Source organism: Callithrix jacchus, chromosome 5 (assembly GCF_049354715.1).
Source record: "Callithrix jacchus isolate 240 chromosome 5, calJac240_pri, whole genome shotgun sequence".
Lineage (NCBI taxonomy): Eukaryota > Metazoa > Chordata > Mammalia > Primates > Cebidae > Callithrix > Callithrix jacchus.
Window position 1 is genome coordinate 77,658,268 of NC_133506.1, and position 20,164 is coordinate 77,678,431.

General features: G+C 46.3%; 1 protein-coding gene and 1 long non-coding RNA gene across 5 annotated transcripts in view; one reads left to right on the top strand and one right to left on the bottom strand.

Annotated features, from left to right (window-relative positions):
- LOC144582584 (uncharacterized) overlaps positions 1–17,374 on the bottom strand; it is a 163,821-nt gene extending 146,447 nt beyond the window's left edge. Inside the window, exon 1 of the long non-coding RNA XR_013535593.1 lies at positions 17,191–17,374. This is a non-coding gene — a long non-coding RNA (uncharacterized LOC144582584). The remainder of the gene's footprint in view (positions 1–17,190) is intronic.
- The window catches only part of SHISA6 (shisa family member 6), a 346,003-nt gene continuing 341,635 nt past the window's right edge, over positions 15,797–20,164 (top strand). For 3 of the 4 annotated variants that reach the window (XM_035300071.3, XM_035300072.3, XM_035300073.3), the window contains exon 1: positions 15,797–17,286. In XM_035300071.3, the coding sequence (XP_035155962.1) occupies positions 16,637–17,286 (650 nt within the window). In that variant the 5' untranslated portion in view covers positions 15,797–16,636. The remainder of the gene's footprint in view (positions 17,287–20,164) is intronic. The other variant, XM_035300070.3, reaches the window with a different exon arrangement.

Sequence of the window (20,164 nt, forward strand, 5' to 3'; positions counted from 1 at the left end):
CTCATTTTTATTACCCCAGTACTTACCGTGAGCTGGTCCTGCATGCAATTGCAAGGAACTCATCAAGAAAGAATCTTCTCCATGGCTCTGAGCATGGCGGGAAGTAGGAATTTCTGCCAGCCATGGAGGAAAGATGTTCCTGTAGCAGTCAGGCTCCAACTCATAGACTTGCCACACTCTGGTGATCCGCATGTGAATTGCAAATTCACATTCCGAAGTGCACCCAGATTGGGAGTGGGGGGCAGTCACCCTCCACCCTTTAAACTACCTTTCCTCTCCATTTGCTGCTGCCAATGCCAGCACAATTCTTGTTGCATTGATTTGGCTGGGAAAGTGAAAAAATGGCAGCAGCATTAATTAAAAATAATATGCCACCCAAGAGAGAGCTTGAGCTCACTTCGTCTCTTAGTATCCTGTTTTCCCTTCTTTTCAACTTAACTGTGGACACTGTAGGAACAATGTGTTGTTCAGTAGAAATATGAAAGAAAAGTGAGAGAAATTACAGAAAAGGTTCCAAATGTGATGAACAGCTTCAATCTGAGAGGCAGATTTTTAAGGCACTGCAAGGAATACTAGAGAATCAGACAGAAATAATTGGGTTCCTAAGGTTAGGGTGGCAATGGAGAGACTGGAGGAAAGTGGTGTACATGGACACTTAAATAAATAAGAGAAGTGATACTATTCTCCAATAAAAAGAACGTGGGCTCCTTGGAGAAATGGCTGAGTCCAGGGCTGGGGCAGGAGACATACAAGAAGAATCTAGAAAGTCTTAAGGTGCTGAAAAGTAAGGAAGTGCTCAAAAATAAATCAAAACAACAAAAAATCCCAACCGGGTATGTCAGATGGACAACAGAGCTCCCAATGAGCAAAGGGGGAATGATTTGAGCAAGATAATGGGTAATGAGGCATTTTAGTTTTAGTTTTAGTTGAGACAGAGTCTCATTCTGCTGCCCAGGCTGGAATGCAGTGTTGCAATCATAACTGACTGTCACCTCCATCTCCTGGTCTCAAGTGATCCTCCTGCCTCAGCCTCCTGAGTAGCTGGACCTTACAGGTACACACCACCACACCGGGCTAGTTTTTAAATTTTTTATGTAGAGATGGGGTCTCCCTATGTTGTCAAGGCTTGATCTTGAACTCTTGGGCTCAAGCAATCTTCCTGTCTCAGCCTCCTGAAATGCTGGGATTACAGATGTGAGCCACCGTGCCTTGCCAAATGTAATACTGAATTATAACCCTAAGTATAACTATCCCTAAGTCCAAATGGATGTAAAGAAATGATTAAAGGTTTAAATTAATAAGGAGGAAAAAATGAACATCCTATACAGGAGAATTCTAAATACCTGATGTAGCTATACCCCCTTAAGGTGGTGGAACATGACTTCCCACTCATGTGTAGGCTGCACACATTGACTTCCTCCAAAGAGGATGGTTGAGGAGGTGGAGCAAAAGAAAACTTTGCAGTGGAGAAATCTGACAAACATGACTTCCTTGGGGTGATCCAGGCTAACAGTATAATGCATAAATCATGTTAATGGCATGCATCCTTGATGTGAATGGTATTTCTCCTCAGTGATGGTTCCACCCCAAACCCATAACTCCAGCCTAACCATGAGAAAAAGAATCAGACAAACCAAGAAATAAGGGCATTCTACAAAACATCTGACCAGCACCCTTCAACTCTGTCAAGGTCACCAAAAACAAGAAAAGTTTGAAACTGTCACAGTCTAGAGGCGTCTAAGGGGGGAAATGATGACAAAATGTAACGTGGGATCCTAGAGGAGGTCCTGGAACAGAAAAAAGACACTAGGAAAAACTAAGGACATTGGACTGAAGTGTGGACTCTGGTTAATAACGGGGTATCAGTAGCATGGCTTGCTACCACCAGTGTGAACTACTACATGAAACTGGGTCCAGATTGAAAAGGAAACCTTTATAGTTGCTCTCACAGAGCCAAGAAGCCACCTTGATCACCTGGCTGACATTGTAAAGATGTATAAGGCTGGGTGCGGTGGCTCACACCTGTAATCCCAGCACTTTGGGAGGCCGAGGTGGGCGGATCCCCTGAAGTCAGGAGTTCAGGACCAGCCTGGCCAACATGGTGAAACCCCGTCTCTACCAAAAGTACAAAAATTAGCCAGGAGTGATAGCTGGCACCTGTAATCCCAGCTACTCAGGAGGTTGAGGCAGGAGAATTGCATGAACCTGGGAGGCAGAGATGACAGTGAGCTAAGATTGTGCCACTGCACTCCAGCCTGGGTGACAAGAGACTCCGTCTCAAAAAAAAAAAAAAAAAGGTATAACAATTACAGCTGCACTTTTAAAATTCGATGCTGTTCTAAATGCCTATAATGTCAGATGGTCTCTTTTAGAAGTGACAGCAATATTTTTGGCTATCCAATTTATTTGTTCTAGCCTTGTTGACAGAGCAGGATGACTGAGCCAAAGAAGGAAAGAAGCCGCTATAGGGAAGGATCCATGAAGTTGAGGTACACACTATTTGAAATTAAATGGTCCTCGGAAATCCACACCTCCCGTGTGCATCCCATTAAATGTGGCTTTTCTTTTCTTGACATTCCATAAGACTGAAGTTTTCTTCTTAATGTTCAATTCATGAAGTTATTTTCATTTAATGACATCTGCTTCTAAGGAGACTTTCTGATACATTCAGTTCTGACCATTTAGAAGATCCCTTCTGTTTCCCATTTTGTCTCTGACTTTTTCCCCTGTGTCCCTTTGTTTCCTAGTCAAAATCACAGCGTCTAACTTAAGCGAGGAAAGCATTTTGTTTTCTTAAATCCATTTAATGCGGGAGCAAATCAGAATCCAGCTAGAAAGTCTGCCACCTCTTTATTTGTTGTGTTAACCAATTAAAAGGTGTTACTCTCTTGGTAATAAGTGTAACCTTGCTCTTCTGGATTCTTTACTCCTGCCTCTTTGATTTGTTTTGCTGTTTAATGTGCTAGCTTGAATCACACTGGACTTAGTTGCCAAAATCATCTGGAACTCCACTTAGGTCAAAGCCCTTCTCTGTTGAAGGAAAAATATTGAACTGTTCCTTCCTTTACTCAGAGCTGGCTGTCGCTGGAGCTAGTAACAAAGTCAATGCCACAGAGAACTAATTGCTGAAACCTCCTAGAACAGTTGTTCTCCACCAGACAGCTGTTCATATAAGAGTTGTGCCTTCCTTAATTTTCATGCACCAAAAGGGAGAGTAGCAATATCCAGACAGAAATGGTAAGGCAAGAATGTATAATCGCATTTATCCAAATATCTAGATAATCAAGCTAATAAACTGCATAACTGCCACCATGTTCTTTATGCCCCCGGTCCCTTTGCATTTGCACACAACGCTAATGAGATATTTGGTCAGATTTTAATATTATAGAGGACATGTACTGTACTTCTATAACAGCACGTCCTTTGCTGCCAGAATGGGTTTGGTTTGACTTTTGATCCAGCCCTTCTGTTTTTATGTAATTGAGAGATTTGAGAAAATAAGAGTGACTCACACCTTTTATTAAACTTTTGGGTTTCCAAAATGCTTTAACATTCATGACATCATTGGATCTTCACAACCTAGTGTTGTAGGAAAGGCTAGTGTTAGATTCTCTATTTTATAAGAAACGAAACTGCAGTACAAAATATCATGGACTAGTCCCTGAGCTGGTAAAAAGTAGCCTTAAGACTGAAATTCAGGTCTTCCAGATTTAATTCTTCAGGGTTTTTGTCTGACATGAATGTTTATGTATTTTCTTTGGGGATCTGAATTCACTTGATTGTCTGATGAAATGTCTCCTGAAAATGACAGGTACACCCAGAGACACACACAATTTTGCTCATAATTTCAAGAGATTCACCATCAGCCTCAGGCTAAGAACCAATGTTCTACACTATTCAATCTCTATAATGGCAATAGAGCAAGCAACAAAGAAATTCTGAAAATGGGCAGGGTGCAGGGGCTCACCCCTATAATCCCAGCACTTTGCCAGGCCAAGATGGGTTGATCACTTGAGCCCATAAGTTTGAAACCAACCTGAGCAACATGGTGAAAGCCCATCTCTGGGGAAAAAAAAAAAAATTAGCTGGGCATGGTGACACATGCCTGTAGTCCCAGCTACTTGAGAGGCTGAGGTGGGAGGGTTGCTCAGTGAGCTAGGATTGTGTCACGCACTCAAGCCTGAGTAACAGAGGGAGACTCTGTCTCAAAAATAAATTAAAAAAAAAGTTTCTGAGATGGCATATTAAGCACTGAGAAAATGAGAATTAAAACCAAGTTCGTTTGGAAAATTTTCCAAATTTTCTTTCTTCTCCTGAAATATATTGTCTCTCAGAAGGGATGGCATATCCCAAAATTAAATGTGTTTAAAAATGTCCTGGGGGGGAGGATATATGAAAAAAATGGGAACATATAGATGAAAAAAAATCAAAGAAGATATCAAACCAAAATGATGGGAGGAAGTGTATAATGAAGGGAATATAAATAATGGTCAATGAGCCATTTGAATCATGGCACCTCTGCAACCAGCACACTGTGCTGATTTAAGAAATCTGAGGGCCGTGCCTGGTGGCTCACACCTGTAATCCTAACATTTTGGGAGACTGAGGCAGGTCAGATCATGAAGTCAAGACATCAAGACCATCCTGGCCAACATGGTAAAAAGCCATCTTTACTAAAAATATAAAAAAAAGAAATTAGCTGGGCATGGTGGCACATGCCTGTAGTCCCAGCTACTCAGAAGGCTGAGGCAGAAGAATTGCTTGAATCCAGGAGGCAGAGGTTGCAGTGAGCTGAGATTGTGCCACTGCACTCCAGCCTGGCAACAGAGCGAGACTCGGTCTTAAAGGAAAAAAAAAGAAAAAAAAAATATGTTCAAGGATGGGTGGGGGGCCTAAAGAGGGGCTTGGGATAGAAGCAGATGTGGAGGAACAGAGCATGTCCTACCAAACAGGCAAACAGAAGCCAAGTGGATGCAGACTCTTCTCACACTCGGCCTAGTAGAATGTGTCCAACACATCAGTGGCATCTGTAACTATTTCTATTTGCAAGCCTTGGAGAACCGATGCTTTAAAATAAATTCCAGCTCATGTTAAGGCTTGTGAGCCATTTCTTGGCCAGGGTCCCTGTCACTGTGACTGGACTCAGAGACAATGCCTTGCCCTGCCTGTCAGTTCTCATTAGCATTCTTTTTCCCAACTGCTGGACAGTCATTGACACATCACCTTTCCTGCCCTGAGGCCTTTCAGTTTGCTGGGTTTAATTCGTTGCCCTGCCTTGACCTCCTTCTCCCATGTAACCTGTCTGGGCTGACTGCCTGGCTCCAATTGAGTTCTCTGCTTCATTCTTCACGTGTAAGTTCACTGAGTTTGTGCCCACTCTAAATGGCCTGAGCACAACTCTAATACAAGCTCAGGATTATCCCAGTCCCAATTTCTCTCTTTGACCTATGACTGTCCATAACCCCATAGCTGCCTCCGCCACACCAATACCACCATGACCTTACCCTTTAACCCCCTGGTGTGCACTTGCCAGTGGGGAATTTCCTCCTGAACAGAAGGTTCAGGAGGAAATTCCTCTTCTGTCCTCAATATTGAAGTTCTAGGAGGTGGATTTGGGTCAGGGGGCCGAGATGTAATAGCAGTGTAAAGTGAGCAGGTACCATCAGGTGCTGAGGTAGGATTTGCAAAGTAAATTAGAAAACTAGGCCTTCAAGCAAAGGTCAGAAAAAGGTTCTCAAGTTCTCTAGAAATTCCATTTTCAAGCATCTTTGGGTCAACACTCGCTCCTTTAATTGGTACCTGTCTCTCACACACCTCACCTCAGTACTGGCTGTGTCTGCCCACGTGGTTATATAACGCCGTGGTTGGGGCACAGGATGTCAAGTTGGATGTCTGTCCACTGAAGTAATGCCAAGATCAAATTAGTAATTTTGAAATTCGGTGGTGTTTAACAATAAGAAAATTGGCCTTTTTCAGCAGAGTTACCTTGACTATTTTAATGATGACATTTTTCCATTTCAGTGGTTGGCACTTAGCTTGGCACTCAACCAACAGATGGTCCATCTAGATTGTGTCTACCTGACACAGAATCAAGAATTTCTGTTCATGCATTTGACTGTATTAATGACCAATTTGTGCGCAGTCAATTGGATTAGATAAGTGGGATAGATCTAATTAGTCAACTCATTATTTTTTTCCTTTAAAGGACAAAAAAAAAAGCCACATTAAAAAAAAATCATATGTAATCTATTCTCCCAAAGATACTACTGCCTATGGTAGGCTTAAATTCTTAAAAGTCAGAAAGAGAATTCAAGGTGCTCTGAATGATAATAGTCACAAGAGGCATCACTGAAAGGTAGGAAACAGAGGTATGAAAAACAGTTTATCCTACTATAGAACACTGGTTGATATAAACCATAAGCCAAGAAAATATCACATCTATGTGTAAGAACTCACAACAGGCCTCCTATTTTAATAGGGAAATGTATTTTTGTAGGTTCATTCATGATTGTTTTGAGTAAAATTTCAATAAATTCCGACCAAAGAGAAAATGTATTAGAGAGGCAAATAATCTGCACATGAATATCTGAGAAGGGCTCCATGGTGAGTATCTTTGGCATTCATTTGGCACACTCTTCATTAGCACCTTTATCAGGAAGAGCTAAACCCAGTGTGCATTTATTGTAGCTGTAAATAAGTATGTCTTTCAGTAAAAAGCAGGTAATAATCAGTGATATTGGTGCCCCTTGTAGTCTCACCTTCATTTCACAAATGTTTCAGTTTGGGGCAATAAACCCGCATAATTGGAACAGAATTCTAAAACCATGTCTACATAAAGTAATAGAACTATGCTTGAACTCTTCTGTCACCTCTCACAGAGCTGTTAGGCAGGTAGGATTTATTCCTTATACTAATTTCAACCACAGTTAAGGCCTGCTGTTTATTTGGAGCTTTGTGTGTTGAGGAGCTTTCTGGGGCTCTGACTGATCTCAGTGGGAAAGGGTTCCATAATTGATTAGTGATGTCTGTCATGGGCACAGGATGAAGGAGCTGTAGCACATAACATTGTTCTAGTTGCAAGGAATGACTGCAATATTATGCAGAGAAATCATATTCCGTAGACCCAGCTAAATGTGTCAGTTGAAAATAAGATTGAGTCCCAGCTTGTCCAGGAAACACACAACTAAAATTAGTTGTTTTGTGACTCAACACATGTTTGGGTAGGCAGAACTGCTTTATATAAGTCAGGAAGCTTAAAAAAAAACCATAAAACTTTTAATTATTTGGTGTGTAATACAATCTTACTCTTAGGATAGTCAATTGATAATCAGATCAATTCTAAGCAATAGGATTATATATTCTGAAGTTAAAAGTATAGAAGTGCACACATACTTAACTATTATTGCTATTAATGCTGCTTTGTCAGATATGAAGAAAACCACATATGATAGTCCTATGTGATTGCAATAGGAAAACAGCCCCTTAAGGAGAAATATTTTTCAACAAGTTGCTAAGACATTGGGTTAACGTGTGGCCCATATACTAGATCCTTCAACTGAGTTTCCAGAGTGTGTCCCGAAGGGGATTAAATCTGCAAATTCTGCAGTTCCATGAGGCCCTAAGTAGTATTCCAGATTGCAAATCAGAAAGGATAATTTATTTATGTTTGTATTTGGGGGTCTACATAATGAGAGTACATAGTAGGGACTTGAATAACTGATTGACAAAATAAATAACAAATGTTTCAGTTTGGGGCAATAAACCCAGTTTATTCATGAAGAATAAACTGATGAGGAGATGACTTAATTCTAGGCCAGGCTAGTTGTAGAGATAATTTGAGGTCATCCTTGCCTTCATGTGTATGGCTGAGTAGATATAGAAAAAGAAGCCAGAGGATGTGAATTTTTGTGCACCCATCCAATTCTGAAATGCCACATTTCCAGAGTTCTAATTATGCATGATGCAAACTTCCTGTAACTCCATCACTAGGTAGAGAATGCCAGGGAAAGACATTCCCCTTTCTGTGCTTTCCATTTGGAACATCTCTCAGCTCACAAGAGTAATGTGTGTTGAATCTTGAAAAGGGCATGGAATAGAATGATCATTTTTACGATAACCTAAGTTGGAATTCTCTAACTTCTCCCTGGTGAGAGACAGTGACAAATGTGACCCCTCCTCCTTTCTCCTTGATTGGCATGTAAGTTCTCATACTATTTTATACAGATCACATAACCACTCCACGTAGCAGGCTTTATGGGTTGAATTGTGTTACTCTACAAAACATTAATATGTTGAAGTCCTAACCCCTAGCACTCCAGAATGTGACCTTATTTAAAGATAGGGTATTCACCGAGGTAATCAAGGTAAAATGAAGCCATCAGGGTGGCCCTAAACCAGTAAGACAATGTTCTCATAAAAAGAAGGGAATTTGGAGACAGACACACAGGGAGAATGCCATGTGGACATGAAGCCAGACATCTAGAAGACAAGAGAAGATGCCTGGAACAGATTCTCTCTCACAGCCTTCAGAAGAAACCAACTGTGCCAGCGCCCAAATTTTGGACTTCCAGTATCCAGAACTGTACTAATTTTGGTTGTTTAAGGCTTCCAGTTTGTGGTACTTTGTTTGGGTAATGCTAGGAAGCTAATGTAGTTAACCAAAACTATCTTATAGTTCTTGGTTAATATAGTTAACCAAAAAATAGCCTCAGACATCCTCGTGGTCAGGAGTTGCTACCAATACAATATGGTACATTTCTTTCTTGAGTCTATGCTATGATACATGGTTTGTTTTAGCTATCTGTTGTATTGTAACAAATCATTACAACACCTTGATGGCTTAAAACATCTAAAATGACAATGATCTATTACTTCTCATGATTCTTTGGTTTGGCTGGGGCTTAGCTGAATGGTTCTTCTGCTCACACAGGCCTAACTCTCCTGCTGGTTTTACTCGGGAGTTTGGTTGGGGACAAGATGCTCAAGATGATGTCTCTTGTTCCAAGATCTCTTTCCATGAAGGCTGTCAACCTTCATCATTCTAGGTAAGCCAAGCTTTTTGCAGGGTAGGTAGAACACAGGAATGCAAAAGCAGAAGTCACCAGGCCTCTAGGGGCAAAGGCCCACCCCTAGAAGGGATAGACCTGGAGTTGGCACAGCATCACTTCTGCTACATTCTATTAGTCAAGCAAGTCACAAGGTCCAACCTAGACTCAAACCTTCACCTCTTGTTGGGAGAAGACCATGATTAATCTACCACAGGCATGCGGCTTGTTCCCCTGACCTCATCTGTGCCTCTACACTTCCTAGAGCTGTTTTCCCTGTGCCATACAACTGAGTACATCTACAGCATCTGTCTGAGACAGAAAGTCTAGTGGTAGCTTGAGGTGTCCTGCTCTCAATCTTTGGTACATAATTGACTATGGCTTCTGCCCCATGTTATTCTTCAAGTCTCCTTTGTTGTCAATTGCACAAGGGAACAAATGTTCAAGTTGAAGCTCTCCACTCCCCTCCCCAGCACTGACTTAATCTCTGGGACAAGCTTCTATCTAGGTCCCAGATCTCAGCTCCCTGTCATCACACTGCCAATACTCCTGTCTCCACCACAACTAGGGGATTGCTCTGACCATGCTTAGTGACAGAGTCCAACTGCCCAGAGTACACCGTCCTAACCCATGTCATGCACTGTGCTGGTTCTATTGATAATTGCCTAGAACCCTAAATCCTTTCTGTCTATAGTATTCTTCCTATTGGAAAGGATACTGTTTCTGATAACTTTCAAAACTATAGTTAAGACTGCTGTGCTCTTTGAACCCTGTGTGTGGTATGCTTGATTATACCTTTGGAATAATCCTAACAGTTGGTCATTTCTTCCGTGATCTTGTCACATCCTGATGTGGGTTTTCATTCCAAGAATGGACTCACCTGTATCTGCATCTTCTCTCAACTGCTTTTGGAGAACTAGAGATGCTTGGCCTAAATCCTATGTTTAGAAGAACCTCAATGACATCAGCTAGGAATGGCTATTTGTCATACCTCTCACTTGTTGACCTGTGCTGCTCCCTCCATCCTCAGCTCCCAGCCCTCACCTGCTATGAACCGGAGCAGTGGACATGTGGGGTCACGCAGAGGAGGGTGAAACTACTTCTTTCAGCGTAAACACTTGTCATGTTGATTAACTGTGAGGTTGATTGCTTCGGTTAGGACACTTTTGGCTACAGGTGGAAACCCTGGTGAATAAAAGCTTAATTAAAGTATGGATGTACTGGTTCACATCATAGAGAAGTAGAGATATAGGCAGACTTCAGATGAAGCTAGATTCAAGATTCCCATGGGACTAATGGGATTGGGTTTCTCTCCTTCTCTTGGCTTAGCCTACTGTCATGCTGGCTCCTTTCTTGGGCTTTTCGTGGGGTTCCCAATAACACTGGGCCCACCCTTCATAGGGTACGACAGCTGGCACAGTGCCATTCTTGCCTCTTCCCAGGGCAGAGAGTTGCCATCCTGTCCACACAAGTCCTGGGGCTCCTCTGACTGGATGGATTTTTGCCACTGGTTTATTCTGAATGTCAAGGCTAAAGAATTAAGATGGGTTGTTTGGCTTAAATCTGGGTCATATGAAACCACATTCAGACCCCATGGAATAAGAATGGACAATAAATCTCTGACTAATGATCAGAGATTGCGGCTGGAAGACAGGGAAAGAATTTTGGGAGACAGGGTAGAATACATGCCTACTATACTGAGAGAAACAGTATCTTGCATGACACGTTCCCAAAATGCTTAAAAAGCTGGACTAACAAGCTCAAATTTGTGAAATAAACTAAAATACGTATGAAGTGTTTCACATGCATGCAAAAAGTCATCCTAATGTGAAAAACACTCTAGTCAACTATAAGCTCAGTATAAGCCACTAAAATGATTTCCCTATCAGCAACATTAACAAAACATAGTATACTCTAATTTTCTAACTATTCGAATTATTTAATAGTGGAATCAGTGGCCTTAGGAGATAGTTTCTAACTTGTTACTAGATATGATAAACAAAAAGTCATATAAGCATGTATAGGGATGCCATGGAGGGGATTTGGGGCTCGTGGACTCATACATTCATTCATTTACCTATTCAACATATATATACTGAATACCTAGGTTCAGGCTCAGATCTGTCCCAGCAGATGCTGAGACAAAATGTAGCAGGCAGACTATTCTTTAGGGGTCATCGCCAATGGAAATAGAGGAGGAAGCAAGATTGGACAGATACAGTATAGGTCCAGCAAACACCACAGGGTGCTCTAGAATTTCAGAGAAAATAGTGTTCACCATATTATTGTATTAGGTTGAAATGGCTGGGCCTTGATATTCTGAATTTGATAAGTCACTGGATATGGGCCCCCTGGGGAAGGAAGACTAAGGTTCCAGGGGAGGCAACTTTCTGTAGCTGAGGCAGACCCTAGAGGAGCTGACAGTTGGAGACGAGTCTTTCCAGGTCCACCACAGCCTACTATGTGCCAAGCACTGTTCCAGGCATTCAGAATACAGCAGTCAACACACCAGACAACAAAAGTCAAGCAAGACCGGGCATTCTAGTGGAAGAACAGAATGGAATTTTTAACTGCCTGAATGAATGTATATGAGTTAGTGATAAATGCCATGCTGGAAAATTCATCATAAGGTGAAGGTATAACATGATAGAAGAAGAAATGGTGGGTACTGGTATGATGTTTGCGCTATTTTCATTAGTGATTCTTAAGTAGAAACCTACAAAAGTGAGAGAAAGGACTCTACATACATTTGGGGATAAGGTCTCCAGGCAGAGGGCACAGCAAATACAAAGGCCTTGAGGAACGCAAGGACACCAGCATAGCTGAGGGGAGTGAGGATGTGGAGAGTGGCAGGAGATGAGCTTAGAAGGACAGCAGGGGAGTGGGCCACATGGCCCAAGTTCAAACTTTAGGTTCATGATAAAGACGTACTGTGAAGTGACAATAGAGGTAGCTTCTTAGAGACACTCCCTTCACCTAGTTGCCCATTTATAGATGAGTAAACTGAACCCCATGGAAGTTATATGATTAGTACGAAATTGCATAGCTAGGTAGAAGCCTTAGATAAATTCAGAACTGAGACAGACTATCCACGATGTATTCATTAGGATGCCATTGGTGACATGTAAGAGAAACTTACATGATTCAGACAGGTGTCAGTAAAATGAAACTTAATTATCTCACATTACTGGAAGACCAGAGATGGGAAGGCCCTAATTTTAGGGCCTTTGAGTGGCTCAATAATGTTCTACTCATCTTTTCATCTGGAATCCTCAGTGTATCAGTCAGCGTGAGCTAGGATACTCTGCAATAATAGACCTCAATTCCAGTGGCTTTAAAAAGCAGATAGATAGATATTAATAGAGAAATAGATATATTTTTATAGACAGAAATATACATATATTTCTATATCTATAGCTCTATTTATTATCTCTCTATCTACCATCTATCTATATTTACTCATGCTCCATGCCCATAGTGGGACACTATTTTTATTAGCTATCAGGCACTCCACACTGTAGTCACCTAAGTACTCACATATAGAACATTGCTGATCACCATGCTAGAAGAAAATGAAAATTCTAGAGTGTCTTGCAGCAGCAATTAGATGCGCTGTTTCAAAAATAACACACATCATTTCTGCTCACAACTCATTGACTGATACTAGTCACTTTCCCCTCCTACTCACAAGTGGGCTAGGAATTGCAATTCTACTATACGCTTGGGAGGCAGAGATATTTGGTGAGCAATGCCAACAACTATCAAATTGAATATCAACTTCAAATCTCAGCTTGTGCCCCCATCTGAAGGTCATAACATCCAGAGAACCACCACCAAAAAAAGAAGAGGAATTATCGCTATTTTTAAGAGCAAGGAATCCCACAGCAAACTTCTCCCACTTAGTATTGGCTAGAACTGGATCACATGTCCCTTCTTAAACAAGTACTGTCAAGGTGAAAGAGACTTATTATGTCTGGCTCAGCCCAATTGGGATTTGCCTTCTAGAGCCAGGGAGTGGGTCATTCTCCCCTGAACCTCAAGACTGTCTGACGTTGGTGGAGGTGTTGAAAGAGATTATTTTTCTCTGGTGTTTTTTACTGAGTCAAATCCACAAAGAAAGAGCGCTTTAATACTGTCAACAATTCAGGTGCTAAAACTAGAAGGAGAAAAGAGAAATTTATGGTGGTAGCCAAGCAACCTGTTCTACTACAAAGGGCAAACCAGGAGGGCTGGAAGCGCCAATAAAAAATATAGTCCTCTGCAGCAGAAGTTGAGGTAAATAACCTCTAAGATCTTACACAATCCCAAGACGCTATTTATTATTTCCATGAGTCTATTGATGTCATCACTTATGAGCACAGGGGTTCAGGATACATTTATAGGTGGTGGTGGTCTGCAAAACCAGAGCAGTTTCCCTTACTCAATGCTACTGATCAAATCTTATTAGAGTCTGATGCGAGGAGGACACATTTCTTCTCTCCACCATTAGGGAGTTCTCAGACATGAAAAAGTAAATTTTGGAATAATGAAGGGACGGTGAAGGCTCATGGAAGAGAAAAAGAAGAGAATAGCTTAGAAATTGCACAGAGTATAAAGGTAAATATATAAGGCTGTTGTGTTCAAATATGTTATGATTCCCAATGTACATGTCTGTCTTATCTACTCTTCTGAGCTTGCAATTTTTGTGCTGGACAGCTCCACTTAGATCTCTCAAAGGAACCACAACATGACTATTGCTAACTGTATCCTGAACCCGATTTTTCAACCATGCTTATCTCCACTATGGGCATCAGCTTCCAGTAATCTACTTCATCCCTTCATCATTTTTTACCTGTATTATCAGGACAGCTTCCAAATTACTTTTCCTGCATCCAGTCCAGTGTTCCCTACTCCATTTGACTCAGAGATCCAGCAAACATGTAAAACTGACAGTGTCTTCTCCTGATTAAAACCCACCAATAGTTCCCCAGCAATTGTAGAATAAATTCAAGTTCTTTGCAAGGGAGGGATATAATGCCTTCCTGCTAGCCTTATCTGAAAGACTCCCTCAGGGTTCCTGCTAAACTGCTTGTATTCCTGCTCACACACCGTTACCACTTTCTGTCTTTCCGGTTCCCTCTGCTGGGAGCATCCTTGCCCTCTTGTTTGCTGTATTAACTTGTAATCTATTCTTCAAGATTCTGTACTACCTCAATCAAGAAAGCTGCCTTTGACTCCCATCTGTCCCCCTGCAGGGCTAGGCTGGGTGAGTGTCTTCTGCTCTCAGAGACACCACCCGCCTTTATTATGAGACGTAACCTTGCCATGTGGAAATCATTTGTTTATCTGTCTCCCTAATGGTCTACAAGGCCCCCCTCCTTGAGGAAAGGGACTCCTATTCATTCTGCTGGCAGAGAGCAGGCACTAAACAAATGTTTGTGGAAGAGAATCTTTACGAAGAAGGTAGGAGCTGAGACAAAGTTAAGGGACTGCAGGAAGTGCAGAGGAAGGAGGGAACCGAGATAGCAGCAAATGAGGAGCTGTGTGTGTGTGTGTGTTGGGGGGTGTCTGTGCACCCTCCCCCCAGCAGACGCCAGCCAGTATCAGGATCTCCCTCTTGTGTGTTGGAGTCTGAGTTCCAGATCCAATATATATCCACTCCACAGTTCCCAGAAGAGGAACTCTTCTGTTCCTTGATAGCGATCCCTTGTTTGGGTCACACATGAGTGGGACTGAACAGAAAGTCTCAGGGAAAATTCTCTACCGCCCTCACTCTGACAGTCTGTTCCCTTCAGCGAAAGCACGCCGGTCATGCAGGCAGAATCCTGGCCTTGGCCATCGCTTTTTGTTCTCAGTTCTCCCTAACTCCTCCGAGGACACATACCAAGGATGGTAACTATGATTCTCTTTTGGGGTGGCCTCATAGCTGTGAAAGTTAGACTCAGGCCTCCTTTCCAGACCCAGGTACGAAACTACCCCAGTAAGCCCCCGTCTCTGCATCTCCATCCTCCTCACCTCCCTTAGCAGCTGCAGCATAGGGATTTCAACACAGGGGTTACAAAGCTGAGTCTCAGAGGTTCAGACAGCTTTCTAATGGCCTTGAAGTTCCCAGGGGTGGGTGGGAGAAAGTCTAGCAGAGTTGCCACCCAGTCCTGGGGCTGTCTAGCGCCTTTCTACGTGGTGGGGACGGGGCTGGGGAAAGAACGACCAAGAGGAAGAAAGTATAGGCTTAGCTCACGGGTCGCCCAATAGCCTCAGACAAGCCACTTGACCCCTGGACTCAGTTTGGGAATCTGTAGCAATGGGTTTGACCTTTTCTCCTGGCTATCACCACTAGGGAGAGGCAAAGGCTTGCAGAAACCCCAACTCCTGTTCTGGCCGCACGCTTTGCGGGGCCTAGGTAGGGTGGGGACGGGTCGCGAGGGCTGGAGGGGGCAGTGGCGGGGGAGGTCTGTCCCTGCCGCGGGCCGTCTGCACAGTGGACCTTCCGTCCTGCTCCCGGCCCCCTCTTCGCCTGCCCAGTTCGCCGCGTTAACTGCTGTCCCGGGCTTTCGTGACGCTGAGCTTCAAGTGCCGCGATCGGGCAGAAGCAAAAAGGAGTCCCCCCGGCCCCCCCCGCCACGCCCCGCACCCTGAGCGCCCGGGCGTGCAAACGTGGGCGGCGGAGAGCCACTGCCCTCCCCTCGCCTCTCCCCCGCCCCTCGCGGCGCTCCCGTGTGTGCGGGTGTGTGAGTGCGTGTGTCTCCGTCGCTCCCTCTCGCACACGCTCCGGCACTAGTGCAGGCGGCGAGCCGGCAGCTCTCCGCTCGCTCGCTCGCTCCGGCCGCTGCGCTCCCGCCCCGCCGCCGCCGCCGCCGCCTCTGCAGTCGCAGCTGGGCATGGTGAGTGAGTGAGGTCCAGCCGCCGCGCGTTCCCCCGGCTCGCAGCCGGACCCCAGCCTCAGCCGTCTCCGTCCCAGGGAGCCAGCCTGCGGCGGGAGCGCGCTGTACGGCCGGGCGGCGGGGGACCAGGGCGACCGAGCTGTGCCTGGAGGGGCGGCCGGTGCGCCCTCAGTTCCAGGCGCGCAGGGCCGCGGGACGCGTCTTGGGAGCAGGCGCTACGCCCTCTCCCTGCCCGGAGCCTCGCTCCTCGAGGGCTGCGCGCACCCTCCCAGCCCGCCTGCCCCCGGTTCCCCTCCTGCTCTCAGAGCACCAGTCGCCCCACCCCGTGACCGGCTCCCCGTCTTGTCCCGCAGGACCCGCCCGGACGGGACCACGCCGCCGCCGCCCGGAGCCGCGCTTCGGGTCCTGCCTGAGTCGAGCCGCGCGCGGGGCCGCCGCCACCGCCGGCGGGGGATGGGGCTACCCGGGAGGCGCGCGGAGCCCACAGGGGGAGCGCGGAGCCAGCGCGCAGCCTGAGAGCCGGAGCAGCCCGCGCCGGGCCGGTCCGTGCGCACCGCGCGCCGCCGCCACCGCCACCGCCACCGCCGCCCGCGCCTGGATGGCGCCATAGCCCCGGCGCCGCTGACCGCTCCGCGCCTCCAGCCCGGCCCGCGCCGCGGTCCTCCTAGCCTGGCCGGCCGGGGGAGCGGCCTGCCGCGGAAGCCTCCCCGCGCCCTCCCGCCCGGCCCCGCCATGGCGCTGCGGCGCCTCCTGCTGCTGCTGCTGCTCTCGCTAGAGTCCCTGGACCTGCTGCCCGGCGCCCACGGAGCCCGCGGTCGTGCCGCCAACCGGACCCTGAGCGCGGGCGGCGCTGCTGCCGTCGGGGGCCGGCGGGCCGGGGGCGCACTGGCCCGGGGCGGCCGCGAGCTGAACGGCACCGCCCGGACGCCTGGAGTCCCGGAGGCGGGAAGCCGGCGGGGGCAGCCCGCGGCGGCGGTGGCGGCGGCGGCGGCGGCGGCCAACGCGGCCGTCACCTACGAGACGTGCTGGGGCTACTACGACGTGAGCGGCCAGTACGACAAGGAGTTCGAGTGCAACAACAGCGAGAGCGGCTACCTATACTGCTGCGGCACCTGCTACTACCGCTTCTGCTGCAAGAAGCGCCACGAGAAGCTGGACCAGCGCCAGTGCACCAACTACCAGAGCCCGGTGTGGGTCCAGACGCCCAGCACCAAGGTGGTGTCGCCGGGGCCCGAGAACAAGTACGACCCGGAGAAGGACAAGACCAACTTCACCGTCTACATTACCTGCGGGGTGATCGCCTTCGTCATCGTGGCCGGAGTCTTCGCCAAGGTCTCCTACGACAAGGCCCATCGCCCTCCGCGGGAGATGAACATCCACAGGTGAGAGCGCCGCGTGCTGCGCGCCCGGGTCGGTCTCCCTGCGGCCTCACCCTCTCCGCTTGCTTCGCCTGTCCTCTTCACTCTCGGCATCGTCACACCTCCTCTGGCCCTCTTAAGTCAGTTTACCCTCGTTCCTTTTGCATGCAATAAATCAGGGCGTTCTTGGGCCCCCTCCTCCATTTTTTTCCCCCAGAACCGGGAACGCATGCTTTGGTGGTCGGGGATTTACAAGACAGAGTAAGAATTGGTTGAGTGCGTGAAGTTCCAAGTGTAAGAATGTTCGAAATGCTGTAATCCTGAATGAGGATCCAGGGTTCTGTTTTCCTGGCATATGGGCACCTCGGTGTAGGCTCATGGCATTGAGTTTTTTTGAGTCAAATCAGAGTGTCATCTTCAGTATAGGGAACTGACCAGTGTTGGATGGAACCTTACTGAAAGGGGTACCAAGTGGCTTAGGGTCAACTGGGATGTTCTTGTGCATTAGGAATTAGGGTTTTATAGAAAGGATGCCTCCTGCCGGAAGAAGGGATAAAGATTCCTCCATTCCATGTTGACCAAGCACAGATGGTGTCTCTTCATTGCATCCTGTGGAGTGGGATGTTTGTCTTTCCTGCTGAGACTTGAGGACTTGTTCTTTGAAACCCTGTAGGCAGAACTCTGAGTTAACAGTTCTTGCCTGTGTTAAACCTGGCGGGGCATCTTTCACTGTTTATGTGAGAGAGGCGGCGGCAGCGCGGTGGGGGGTGGGGTGGGGGGGTTGCCTCCTACCAAAACTTACACCAAGAGCTCAAACTATGGCAGTCCCTGGTTCCACTCTGAATGCTGCCCGTTACACTGCCTTGGCCCCCAGTGAGCCCTTGGGGAAGTCAAAGCCAAGAGGAGGACAGAAACCCAGCTTCCCCCTTAGAACTCTAGGAATGACACACCCAGGGGATGCAGAGTTAGCTTGGCTTCTAGTCCCCTTATGATGATGGATGACTGGACATGATGCAAAAGTCCTCTCAGGGAACAAATCTTGCCCCAGGAGGTACCTCCATTTCTGGTGCATGGTGCTGCCCTAGTCACTGTGACCACCTCGCAGATCACTCCTTATGAGTTGGCCCTGCAGGCTCCCACGCTGACCTATTCACCTTGAGCTCATCTCCACGTCCTGCTTGCTTGTTATCCTTACCACCTGAAAACCTCCTTCCTAACCACCTGAAAACTGCCTTCCTCACTGCGTGCTCATTAATCACCCCTGCCTTGCTGAAGAGAGAGAAAGGCAGAGAGAAATTTCTAGGCATGCTAAAAGAGCTGATTTTTTTTCTTGCTTGATATTGTGGGTGTTGAGAGAAACGATACTCCCTGTCAGGTTTTATTGAGTCAAATCCACAAAGGGTGGGTACCTCAAACTCGGATATTGGAATTGGGGTAATTCCAAAAGGAGACCCATATACAAGGCTCTGTACCCCTGAGGTGCCTCCACCTTGTCTTCCACCTGCACCTCATGTCTCAGATCATGCAGTAAGTATCCTCTGGTGTGAGAAAGCCTGTGGTCAGTCTTGGCTCTCAAATGCAGAGGACAAGTGGGACAGTGAGCGAAATAAAGGCAAGACAGTGTTTCTTTTGCATCTTGTCCAGCCAAGAATTTTCTGTCTTGACTGAGCATGGAAAGAAGAGAAGGAATTGCCTGTGGGTAGGTGCTGTCCTGAAGCAGGTGTGCTGGTGCTTATCATCCTTACACCTCTGCCTCAAGACTTAGAGGCTTATCTCCTTTTTCCCTTCTCCTGTGGCCTTGGCCTCTCATGAAACCTTCTTGCTGGTTGATTCCTACACATCTTTCTTTAAGTTACTTTCTTCCCTGAGCCATTGTTCTCTGTACTCAGAGAAAACTGCCTGCTGCCTTGACCCTTCTGCCTCATAGAGAGTTTATTTGTCATCGCCTGGGATGATACAGAGGGTGGTGTCCTCAAATGTTGGCAGCAGGCACCTTTGGATGCTGGCACTGGCACATGACCCTGGAGAGGTCACTGTCCCTCTTGGTGTTTTCTCCTCTCCCCACCACACTGATGCCCCTTACGCCAAACTAGGGTGATGGTAATGACACCATTGAGGCTATTTCTCTCTGGGGTTGGGGAAGCAGAGTAACCATGGGAAGGGAGATGAATTTTAGGCCTCAGAACATTATGAAAATATGGGATGTTTCCCCCTCAAGTTCACCTCCTGATTTTATTCAGTTCACAGCCTCTCTTTCAGCAGCTGCAGTCTTGCCTGATCAGAGCTTTGGAAACCATCGTATTGGTCCCTGTTGGGTAGGGGACAATGTCTATGTGTGGTGGGATGGCAGGGGGACAGTGCATGGGCATTCTATCTACAACACTCCATGAGTGACCTTGGGCAGGTCAGGGAAACTTATTTTTCACTTCCGGGTAACTCAAGCACAGCAATGTCCCAACTCAACCTCTTGCTTCTGAGGCAGGTCAGAGTGAGTGTGCATGTTGCTGTCAGATTCCTGGGTGAGTGTGACTACACCACTCCTCTCACTTTGCTCACCCCTCAGAGGGCACCGCTTGCCATTCAATACCCACATAGTGAGTATTTTTGTGCAGACTACCTTGTTGGGCAATCAGGCTAGGGAAAAGGAGGGAGTGTTGGAGAAAGAGAAATATTCATACCATAATGAGTTTTCCCTAGCGAAAGTGGGGAGGAGAAAGAATGTACACTCTTGAGAGGTCAAGAGAGGAAGTGGATGTGCATACAGTCACATTTTCCTTGAAATAATTCAGCAAAGATGTTTTCTTTCTGAACAGGAAAGAAGAGCTGGTTTTAGTGTGTGATTCCCCCTGAAGATGATAGCTGGGCAGGCAGGGGCTGAGTCTGAGGGAGTTTCAATGAGAAC